Source organism: Hippoglossus hippoglossus, chromosome 16 (assembly GCF_009819705.1).
Source record: "Hippoglossus hippoglossus isolate fHipHip1 chromosome 16, fHipHip1.pri, whole genome shotgun sequence".
In the NCBI taxonomy this organism is placed as follows: domain Eukaryota; kingdom Metazoa; phylum Chordata; class Actinopteri; order Pleuronectiformes; family Pleuronectidae; genus Hippoglossus; species Hippoglossus hippoglossus.
In genome coordinates, this window is record NC_047166.1 from 24,754,425 (window position 1) to 24,766,439 (window position 12,015).

At 41.5% G+C, this 12,015-nt stretch overlaps 1 protein-coding gene across 6 annotated transcripts in view; it reads right to left on the reverse strand.

Moving 5' to 3' along the window:
• klhl32 (kelch-like family member 32) overlaps positions 1-12,015 on the reverse strand; it is a 30,443-nt gene that overhangs the window by 13,010 nt on the left and 5,418 nt on the right. For all 6 annotated transcript variants that reach the window (XR_004616594.1, XR_004616595.1, XM_034612157.1 and 3 more), the window contains 2 exons: positions 7,031-7,138; positions 1,241-1,339 (listed from right to left, as the gene is read on the reverse strand). Coding sequence is in view for 4 of the 6 variants with exons in the window: in XM_034612157.1 (XP_034468048.1) it covers positions 1,241-1,339; positions 7,031-7,138 (207 nt within the window). In the remaining 2 variants the exon portion in view is untranslated. The remainder of the gene's footprint in view (positions 1-1,240; positions 1,340-7,030; positions 7,139-12,015) is intronic.

Genomic DNA, 12,015 nt, shown 5'->3' on the forward strand with positions numbered 1-12,015 from the left:
CTGTTCTCTAACTAAGGCAGACCTGTGACCTCCCTGTCGGGGAGGACACACCACCAGACCTTTAATGACAGATTGCTGCAGATTGGAGATCAATTATTTTACACAAATTAGTTTTGACATCTAACTTTGAAGCAACATTAGCTCTGAGAAAGTCTGGAAATGGGGACAGCATCTCGTTCGGCTCTGTCAAAAGATAAATAAAATGCACCTATCAGCAGCACTACAGCTCAGCCATTACCACACTATCTTTTATCTAAAAAACAAAGCCTCCAAGACGTGAGTGCATCCATCTAAGAAATAACCAATATCATATAACACCCCCTTGTTGTGTTTATTTTTTTTGCACCAATTAAAAAATAATATATATTGTTCAATAATAAGCTTCACAGGTGCTCGGAAAGAGATTTATTTACCTTTGGACAGAGCCATGCTACCTGACATGTAGTTGTTGTGCTAAGCTAATCTAACTATCTCTAGTTTTATATTTACATTACATTACATTACATATCATTTAGCTGACACTTGTATCCAAGGCTACTTCCAATAAGTGCAATTAACCTTGAGGGTTCAAACCCAGAACAGCAAGAATCATGTTTGTACATGAGCTTCAATAAAGCCAAACTATTTAGCAAACAGACTTAACAGTATGAATCCGGTCATCAAAATCCAGCAAGAAAAGCTAAATAAGTGAGTGTCCAAAAGTATGGAGCTGCTCCTCTATTGAAGTATCATTTAGAAAAGGAGGGTCATATGCAAAGTTTTGGTAACAAATCTGGGTTTTGGATTTTCCAGTTTATGCATTTGTGACCAGGAAACATCTGAACCAGATTTCTATCATTCTCTTGATTTTTTACAAGCATACACTGCATTTGACTCACTTTGCAAAAACAACACAGGATGTACAATGGAATGTTCTTTAACAAGTGTTACTGGTGAAAGAGGCCAGAGAAAGTCCAGACGAATACAGCTCTATTGTTTGCAGAAAGGGCAACTTAATAAAAGTGTTCAATAGGTTGTAAAGTAAAAGCTAATCCTCTTCAGGTTCCCCTGTGTATAAATGTCCTTGTTCGTCCCTGCAGACAGGATCAAATCTACAAACACACTAAAACACACCTCTGAAAACCCAGTGATACTGAGGATTTCCACTGATGTGATGGCAACCCTGTGGTGTGAAGGGGTCATTCTGCCTCCTATTATGATGTCCCCAGCTCACACAGGACGGCTGCATATGTGTATGTACCTGGATGAGGTAGTGGGAGCAGAGGCTGAGGAGCTCCAGTAACTGAAGGTGGCTGCCTGCAGACAGGACGTCCTGGATCACCGCCGGCTCCAGCAGAATCTGGCAATAGAACACAAACCAGGTCACCAGGTTTCATTTTCATTTCACTTAGATTCACTGTCACAGAAATTGAAGTGCAGGGAGTGTTCCCAGACATCAATTTGCAAAGGATTCGAATAATAGATTACTGAAAATAATTTATTGTTATTTGTAATAGTGTATCCTGTGGGTCCCTAGGAACCAGAACTTTACCACATTCTACATCAAGTCTGTTCAGATAATTGTCCAAAACCATTTGTTTTCTAATAATTTTCTCTGAAACATGTATCAGGTCCAGTGTCATATGTTTTGCTTATTGCAGCTATGCAATGCAACAGCAGGCAATAACAAGTTTGTCCCCAGGCACTGTTGTGTCACAAATCCAGTGAATCAACACAGACATAGGAAGTTAAGATGTTTGCTTATTTTCTCAGTGGATGCGTATTTTATTTTTCTACCAAAGTGATGAACCGGACACTTCCAGAGGAAAACAGTATACTAAATACAACAATGCTGAATCAAAGGAAACAAGTTTCACAGTAAAAACTGTGAACAAAACAAATATTGCACTGACCATTAGACAGGAAGAGTAAATTTGGATTGTGGAGCAGACCAATTTCTGAGTGGTAGGTGCAAGTATAACACAACACAATACACTACGCGTAAGCATGAAGTATATTGCTGGCTGTGGCTACATGTCTGTAATATTTGGAAAATTGTAAAAATAATAATAAAATGGGGTGGGGTGGGGGTGTACCATTATCGCTGGCATATTCAGAAAAAAGATATATTTTATCTATATTATCTACATATTTCCATTTTTGACTGTTTGATTTTAGACTTACAGTTTTTAGGCTTACGGGCAATTTTGGGTTGGTTTGAAAAATTCTGTCTATATTCCAGGTTATTTAAAAAAGTATGTTGCTCCATAGATGACAGGGAGAGTGAGTGTGACAGACTGCACAGCAAACCCCAAAATTGCACTATCGATGTGCTTGATTCACCATTTTCATCTTCTCAGCAAAGCGACACAGCCACACAATTATGACGGCATTGATTCTGCCAAAATGCTTCCTGTTGAGCTGGATGAGCAGAAATTATATCTGCTGAAAGCTTCCTCCTGTTTCCTCCATATTCCCACAGCCCCATGTATTATAAAGCTCTGTATCACAGCCAAGTAATACTGCCAGGCTCTCGGGAGCAGAGCCAGGTAATACCGGTTGTATGGAGGTTAATCTGTCAGGATCAGGACCACATAGAGTCAAATATTCCATTAGTCAGAGGGGTAATAACCCAATCAGACCAGGCATGCCACTTGTAACCTCTCACACAGTGGACTCACCTGATCCAAATGAAATTGAGTTTGCTGTTAAAATGCAGGAACAAGCCTCCCCTGCCCTATATAACCACAGAGCTGTGACTGAGTCAGGAGTGAAAGTGAGAAAAATGGCCTTGCCTGAAATGCGTACTCATTATTTATGATTCTTAAAACGGGAAAAAGCAGTTTGTGTTTTTCATCTCAGTAGAACACATTCAGTACAAATGTACTACCTTCTTCTGGTGTTTGTTCACGTGTTGAAGTGAAAAACATTTTTTGTTGTGATTACATGCTTTGCTGCATATAAATAAACCTGTCATTTCACCACTTAGGAATTCACGTAAAACCATTCATTAGAAGTCATCAAGCAATTTGTTTCGAATGGTAAAATATTTCCCGAGGAGCGACAGCCTCTCAGAGCAAATCCCAGCAAGCTTTGCCGATAAATATACTTTTTTCTCTCCTTCTCTGCAATTAGCTGGATCTACACATACCCACACACCCATTTATCACAGTGGTGTTTCCTGTCAGGCACGGGCGGAGGTCCAGTTAACCACAGCACGATCTATGGGCTCTCATAAGCTTTATATATTGAGATGGAAAGCAGCTGTGAGTGGCCCTCTGCCTCAGGATGCATTAGACTTAAGTGGGAATCGGAATACTCCAATCTTTGATCACCAATCATATCAAATTATCTGAAATTAAAGGGAAAAACCTCCAATCTATGCCCCTATTTTAAACACCACGGCTGCTTTTATTAGATGAACATAAGCAAAGGGAATCATGATCAACAGTTTTTTTTTATCCTGGCAGGGAGCAGCAGCAACAGAGGCAAACCCCAAAACGATAACTAATAATTGTAAGTGAATGCTCTTCTGTCCACTCCACAGGCCCACAACAGCTCGAGCACTCCAGCCTCACACAGCACAAGTCAGTGTGGTCCAGTGTGGGAGTGTAGCGAGCTCTTGTGTAAACCTCCATTTATTGCATCTGCTACTTAGACACGATGAAAGCAGATGTTTTTATAGCAGAACATATAGATGTCTTCCACCCAGGATCTGACCCATGACTCACTCTACTTCACTCTTTTAGCTTAGAAATAAAATGGATTAAAAGTCTGAGAAATTCCAGGTCCGTTGGTAATAAAAGTGAAACAGTGCGGCATGTTCCTGTTGTTAAATTGATTTAGATCTCTGCTGTGGTCTTACGATACTGACTTGACTTCTGACTGCATGTTTCCTCAGTCACTGGCCTGTGACATGTGGCTGAAAGATTTTTAGTAGGTCATTATTTACGGCGTGGGGATAAGCATATTGCCCTCATCTCATCTGCTATCATCTCCTCTGGGCAGACAGGAGCTGAGCCAACCAAAGCAGGGCGGCTTTCAAGCCTGCTGTTGACCTACTTACACTGCCTAACTGATTCACTCTTTGCTCATTTCCACTGTGGAAATAAAATTAGGAGCAATTACAAAGTTCCTGGCCTCTCCATACACTGCCTAATCCGCTAGGCTGCTTATTGGACCAACCATTGCTGGCACTAAAAAAGACCCAGGGAGGTTATTGGAAACGATCGCACTCTCTGCAGAGGCTGTGACCTCACTCCTATGACAGCGGCTGCTTTAGTATGGAAATAAAATACTGTGGCCCTTACTCCTCCTTTTTTGAATTAAATGCTGTTTCTTATGGAGGTCTCAGGTCAGCAGCGTGACCACAGCACACAGTGGAGTGACCAGAGTAGTAAAATGTAGAGCACCTCTACACTATACAACACAGGATCCAAAGGCATGCTGCAGCAGAGGCTAATGCTGCTGAGATTAAAAGTGGCAATCCAAAATCCAAATGTCAAATCCATGTTCTGATTTATTTTGGTGACACACTTGGCAGTGGTGAACAACTGGATCTAAGTACTTGTGGTGCGTCCATGTGGTTTTGGAATAATTGGAAAATAAGTTCCTGACTGGGAAAATTCACGTGGACGCCATCTCAAGTCAGAACAACTCCGAAATTCTGGTGCATCACATTTAATCATCACTTTTAAATTAGTTAACATATTTGTATATATTTTATGTAATCAACTTTGAGTAGTAGCTTGTCAACTTGTCAAATGTTACACTTTTGTCACTTGCATACAATGGACCAATGTCCACCTCTCACAAGCACCAAACGCGACTTTTTACCCACGTTTTTATGGGTAGCATACGTTTATATTGTTTATATGTCTGTCACACCAGATACTTTGCTCTTCATTATTATACAAATATTGAAAAGAGGTGTCAAGTTGGTATTTAAATGCTTTTTCCAACTTCAAAGCACATTGACACACCCAAGTCGGAACAACGACTTCATAACTCGGGTAATGGGACCAACTTTACTTTTGTATTTGCATTTTTGCTATTTAATAGGGAATGTGATACAATACTACGTTTATTTAACTTTTAGAATACGATACGTTGTTGTAGATGAAACATCAGATAATAATAAAATAGTTCAAATTGGCTCCACCCAAACAAACAACAATAAAAACTAATTAAATTCATATTTAGAATCTGCTAGTGCTGGTGAGTTAGTTTAGCACTTAAATAGCATGTTGTTGTTAGCTGGCATACAGTGTGACAGGTGATGGTATTGTATTCTTTTTGCGTGTGAGACATGGCTGCTCCCCAAAAGCGAAGTCAATCACATCTGGTGAGAGGCTGCAGTATGGGTCATAGATTCCATGGACCAAACTAACAAGTCAAACAGACTTTTCTTAAAGATGGGTTCTGTCATTTTAGGTAGTTCTTTGAAAAGTAATTCTTAGACTCTGTCTCCAAATGGCAGTGTTCGTATCCAGGCCATTTTAGTCTTATTTCCAGACAGTGGGACGAAGTGGAGACGAGTATTGCATCCGGGGCGGTTGTGGCTGAGGGGTAGAGCGGTCGTTCTCCAACCAGAAGGTCGGCAGTTCGATCCCAGTCTTCCCCATCTGAATGCTGAAGTGTCCTCGGGCAAGATGCTGAACCCTGAACTCCCCCTCATTGAAAAAAAAGTGCTGCATTCTGCCAGTGGAATGTGCAGGTAGCTCAGCAAGTTTAGTTTGCACTGTTTAGTTTAGTTTGCTGAGCCAGTTACATGGTAACGTAAAGCCGCTGTCACTCTGCTAAATGTTTCCATAGTATTGATAAGAGTTCTTTGGTGACTGAAAGAAGAGGCCATTTGCTAGCCTGACAAGTTAGCTTGATTCAGAGAGTTGTATTGAGTGTGTGCGCATAGACTGTATATAAAGATGGACGCTATACCAGCCCCCCAAAAGTGAAGCCAAAGTGTCTTGATCATCCTCTGGTGGTTAAGATATCACAAAGTCCTCAATGTTAACAGATGGGGAATGGACAATTCAGAGTATAAATCAAAAGATGTTTTCTGTCTTTAGGTGGTTCTTATCACACTGATGTATGTCCAAGTTTACATTTTTCCATTAAGTTTGGTTATAATTAATTAATTGATGCTAAAAAAAATAGGTGAAACATCATGATTGACAGCTGAGACTGGTTCGAAAATGGTTGAGCACATGTATCGATTGGATCTCACTACTGTGACTCCACCCCTTTGCCCTGATCACTACTGCTAAGACTATGGCTCCAAATGCGCTAGATGGCGGCGTTTGAATCTGGGATATGTTGGCTTAATTTCTGGATTGAGGGAGGAAGTGGTGACACATCGTCCATATTTACAGTCTATGATTGAAAGGGCCCAACCTGTAGATGTGCCTATGCTATTACTGTACACTACACTCAGATTCCCTTTAAAAGCATAATTTTTCATTTGTTGGACAGGTCAGATTCATGTGTGGAAACTTTTCTCATACCAGAGGGGTAGCAAATGCTAGGAAGGCTACTGAGCAGGCCAATTTAAAAATGCAACCAGCCGATGATATAAACAGAAACAATGAAAATATAAGGTCTGAAAGCAGCCGAGTATCTGCTCTTGGTTTAGAAAAGGTTATGATTCAAGGACAGTTTGAATGTACATTAGGGCAGGACAAGAGAAAAGATCGATCACCTGACAAAGGGCTCAGCATACCACAGGGCCTAATGACACCTCAAAACATCAGTTTACATTTTAGCACATTTCACTTTGTGAAACATAATATGAAACATAATTTTGCTGATGATACTTCATTTCCCCAAAACTATTTCTAATGCAAAACCATTTCTGTCTAGAGAGTATGTTTATTTTTGGGGTATTGCAACTTTCGCTAAAGTAAAGGGTCTGAATCTTTCATCAGTGCTCTTACTGTGTGTGGTTTTTTGCTCGTCTCCTCCCAATAAAAGAGTGAAGATTACTATGATAATTCCTCACATTATCTTTCGATGCTCTTTTCTTGTTCTGTTCAGCTGTGTCGCTCATGCTCACCTGTCCAGTGTAGGAGAAGTCTAAAGCGTGCTTCAGTCCAACGTTGGTCACTCCTTGCAGGGTCACTTCGTCCGCCTCACTCTCCACCATGCACAAGCTGAACATGGCCTGATGACACATAGATCCAATATGTGGAGGTCAGTGAAGGGAGCACCACATCATGAAATATTTGATCGGGTATTTTCACACTTTGCTTAAAAAAAAATACACAAACTGGGACCACAACACACAATAATCATGGGTATTGATGGTAAAGTCTATCCAGCTTTGTTTCTCCAGTCCTTCAGTGTTGATTCTGCAGGTTTTGATTGATTCTGATTATGTTTTATCCATAAGTAGTTGCAGTACTGATGGGCTGGTTTCGTATGTGAACGTGTTGATAAACAAACAGCATCATAGTTTATCAAACCTTCCCAGGCACAACATCCCAGAAACCCCTCTGTATTCATTTACCGGCCTCTGCCCCGGAGGTCAGCAATAATAAATAGCACAATCAGTACTTTCTGTTAAACAGCCTCTCTGTCTTACTTTCCTTCTGTCTCTCTCTCTCACACACACACACACACACACACACACACACACACACACACACACACACACACACACACACACACACACACACACACACACACACACACACACACACACACACACACACACACACACACACACACACACACACACACACAGAGTCACGCATGTGGATGTCACGTTCAGAGCAGCGGACTGACGCAGTGTTTGCAGTCTGGCCCTGCTGTGCTTGAGTACAGCTCGCTGCTTGCCAATCAAAGCTATTGACTGCTGTCACAACATGATGGGATGTCAGGGCCGTTGATCAGGGCCGACCAACAAAGCACAGCAGTGTGGAGAGGAAGAGGAGAGTGAGAGGAGGGCGATTGGTAAGAGATGAAGCAAACCTCCACTGCATGTCTTCTTAGTTATGAAGATCTAGTTGGTGTTTATCTGTATTGTAATGGGCCAAACAGAAACTTCAAATAGCTTTTGAAAACTAACTCTAGCTGGTGTAGGCAATTTCTTTCCCCCTCAGATTCCTTGCCTCAGGGATAGAGATCCAGCTAAATTCCAATTTCACGTATCTTTGTGATCACAGTTTGCAGCGCAGCCACTCTGCACTATCTCTTCTGTGAAACTGGTGTATAACTGCATTATTAGCTTCAAAGAGCCCCGGGCCGGCCAGTTAGCATAGCATCTCTTTCTGTCACGAAAACAACGCTCACTCCTCGCAAACCCTCATCCCATTCTCCCTGATTCATAGGACACACGAACTTCAACCAGGCACCGACCCCCTCCGATGGCAGTTCTGATGTGTGAGACAGGGTCGACTCAAGGCCATGCTGAGTTTTAACTAAGGCCTGTGCTTCTCTCCGCAGAGCCCAGCTTTGTTGATTCATCACTGAGCTAATTAAAAATCCACTGGTCCACTGAGCACAGGAGGGCCTGTGGCTAAACCTGGGGTGTGGTGGTGGCTGAGCTGTGGTCAGCATGAGCGAGAGTGCAGACAGTTGGATGGAGACATAGGCAGAAAGTAAAAAAGCCGAGTGTATGTGAAGGAGGAAATGCCTACACACTTTGCATGTTCTCTTCTGTGTTTGCGTGTGTGACAAGGGAGGTTGAAGGAGGACACACTGAGTGTCCACAGAGCTGTTCCCCTCCAGCATCAGTGACCCTGACCTTGGTGGAGGAGCTGAGGGAGCGCTGGTGGTGACGGATGGCCCCTCTGACTTGGGATATAGATCCAGTGCAGAGACACACTGGGTAGCTCACTGCAGTGCTTTCACATGATGCTGCAGTGCTGCAGTTAGCCTGAGCTGGTGGCAAGATGTATGTGCGTCTGCTTGGGGTGATCATACCAGAGAGGACTCATCCTCACCCTCACACACACAGTGGAATATTAGAATATTCAGCAAGGCCGTTTTTATATCTGAGTGAAAAATGAGAATTTCTCTGCAGGCCCGTGGATCTACTATATATTTACAGGGAGATATTTCACAGAATATCTTACATGAGAAATTCTTAAAGGTTACTATACCAGTGGGTTTATATTAAAGCTGCCAACTGTTGGAATCCTGTGCTAAAAGTCTTCTTCTTCACATTTGCCCCTTATCACCTTATGAAATAGGCAACATTTACCAGGATTCAGGGGGTTTAATAGAAATACAAAAAACTGTGAAACCACATCAAGACCATGAAATACATTAAGACACAACTAATGCTGTTGATGATATCCTAATTGCATTTGTTAGTTCAGCCTCCCTGTTCATCAAACAGTTCAGGTTGATCTTGTTCATTCTCATCCAGATAACTTACCCAGAATTAATTTGTTAATCTCAGATGAAGTTATCCTGAGCAAACCTACCTTATCTTAAAATACAGGCAAAACAAAGTAGAAAATGAAAAACTTGATAAGTAATCATACAACTGGAGGAGACGTACCTCTGCAAAGGAGGTTATGGTTTGTTGACTACTGGACTGATAACCATGAAACATGATGGTAGGATGTGGTATGTGTCAGGGAAGAATCCATTCGATTTTGGTGCGTGTCCAGATCAGGGGTGGACCCAGGATTTTTTTCCTATCACTTTCTTTTAACATTTCGACATAAAGCGTATTTCAACATTTTCCTTGATTTCTCAGAGAATAATTCACGGATCTTGATGAAAAAATCAGGCATATTTATAGGACTGATATGCATGAGTGTGTGCAGTTTGGTGCAGCTTAATTGAATTTAAGGGGACCGTGCTACTAGTTTGAATGTTAATCGGGTTTTGCTTCATATTGTGCGCCACAATGTTTTCCCAGTTTCACCATGATTGGGAGCCTGAAGTCCATGTCTCTTCTCTATGTACCTGAACATTAGTAAGAGGTTCCAGATAAGTTCACCAAGACTCAAATAAAGCTAGCTCAGTTATCCCCTGCTGGAGAACAGGACTCAGGTCTTTCTATAGACAACCAATGTATTCTTCACTAATTCTGCATTATAGTATGGCCTGTACCTGTAGATATACAATACACATACCCACTGCAGTTGTCCTAGCACCCTAGTGTTTCTGAAATACTGCAAATAAAACCCAAGTTGGCATGAAAAAGAGCCAGAACTGTTTTTGTAGCTACAATCTGGAAGGAAAAATCCATAAATGATGATTTGTTACACTTGGAGCAACTGAGTGTTTTTTTTATACACTGCAGCAGAGGAGTGCAATACAGCACTAATGACCATCATCCTCTCTGGCCACTTAAGTGATCGATGTAAAGTTGATGAAATGATCAAGCTGTAGAAGGCAGAGTAGTAACTAGCTGTAACCTATATACAGTTGTGGAGGAAGTACTCGAACATTTTACTTCAGTAAAAGTAAAAATAAATAGACAAATGTACTCAAGTAAAAGAAGTATCGCATTAAATGTTTTCTACTTGAATAAAGTACTTGCTTTAAAAAATATTTAAAGCATTTAAAGTAAGAGTACTTGCCAAGTGTATCCTATTTCCTAATGCAACGTTCTTCTACATCATTATGGCTGAGTCTTGGTGGTGGCCTCTTCTAAAACCATTTTAGGTGTTTCTTCTTCACCAGTGATACTGCAGCACGTGCTCTTTGCTCTTGTTGAAGAAGGTCTAATGTTACCTGTCCGCTCTGATTGGATGATCGGACCAATTCCCCTCTTGTTGCTTATTACAGTACTTTTAAAAATATAATAAACAATGTGAAAATGTAATACAAATCATTGTACAAATGATGTGGTGTAGAAAGTAAAGATATTTGCTGGAATATGTAGTGGAGTAAAAGTGAAAAGTACCTGAAAATAAAACTACTTAAGTAAATTACAGATATCTGAAATATGTACGTGTATGTAAGTGTATTTTTGTACATCCTACTGCCTAAATCCCTTGCAACCAATGTAATAAATACACTGTCGACATAAAGAAGTAAAAAGAAGAACAGAGTTTAGTGTGGTGCTGGTTGGGTGAAATGGTTCTTTGAGACAGTAATAGCTTTTGATATGAGTTCTGTCCTGACCGCAGGGCTCCCTGTGTGACAAAGTTTGCGCGTGTGTGTGTGTGTGTCTGTGTGTGTGTGTGTGTGTACTTTTTCGCTGAGGGTGGTGTGTGATGCTGGTGTGACTGATCTGGCCGTATCTCCCTGAGCTGTCCAGACGTCTTAGTAATGCGACGGCAGTGGAAGAGGCAGGTGACACCTTCAGGACAAGTAAACAGCTCACGCTTGGTCAGGTATTTCATTACAATCACTCATGTCCACTGGGCAAGATAATGTGTTATAATCACTGCTACATGTGCGTGCGGGTGTGAAAGACAGAGGCACAGAGGGAGAGAGAAAACACAGTCGCACACAAGGCACCTTCATCTCCTCAAATGAACGAACTGAACCCCAGCAGTGCAGTTAGATAACAAACCGCAGATAATGTTGTTAAGCCCCTATTGGGACAGGAAAAGTGGAGTTAGTTTTTCTTGCTTACTGCAAAGAGCTGATCTAATAATTGAATTGCTGGAACAACAGTGTCGCTTGTCTCAGCTGGGACTTGAAAGAGACGCTTTTGTTTTTTTAAATGGAGGCCGCAGAACCAAAAGAAAAGAAAAGTGATGATTACGAACAAAAGAGGAGAGGAGTGCCAGTCGCCCACCTCTTTACTCTCTACAGACAGAAGTAAAAATAAGCTAGAACACATACATTCACACAGGAGGAGTAATCCCTCGGCAATTTATATTTAATCTGCCTCTCATTTTCAAGAGGGATTAATTGCGATTTCCTAATCTGCTCAATGTCCGTGAATCAAATCTCATCGGGGCACTGTTCCCCCTGTGTGGCCCATCAAAGAAAATCTCCTGTCTGGATGTCTGTTAGCACAAGTCTACCTATGACCACCTCTGAGGCTTAACTAGAATCAGACAGAAGCCTTGACGAGGGAGCTTACAAAAGCAAACACTGGGGCTCGGTCCAGGTGGGCCTGTG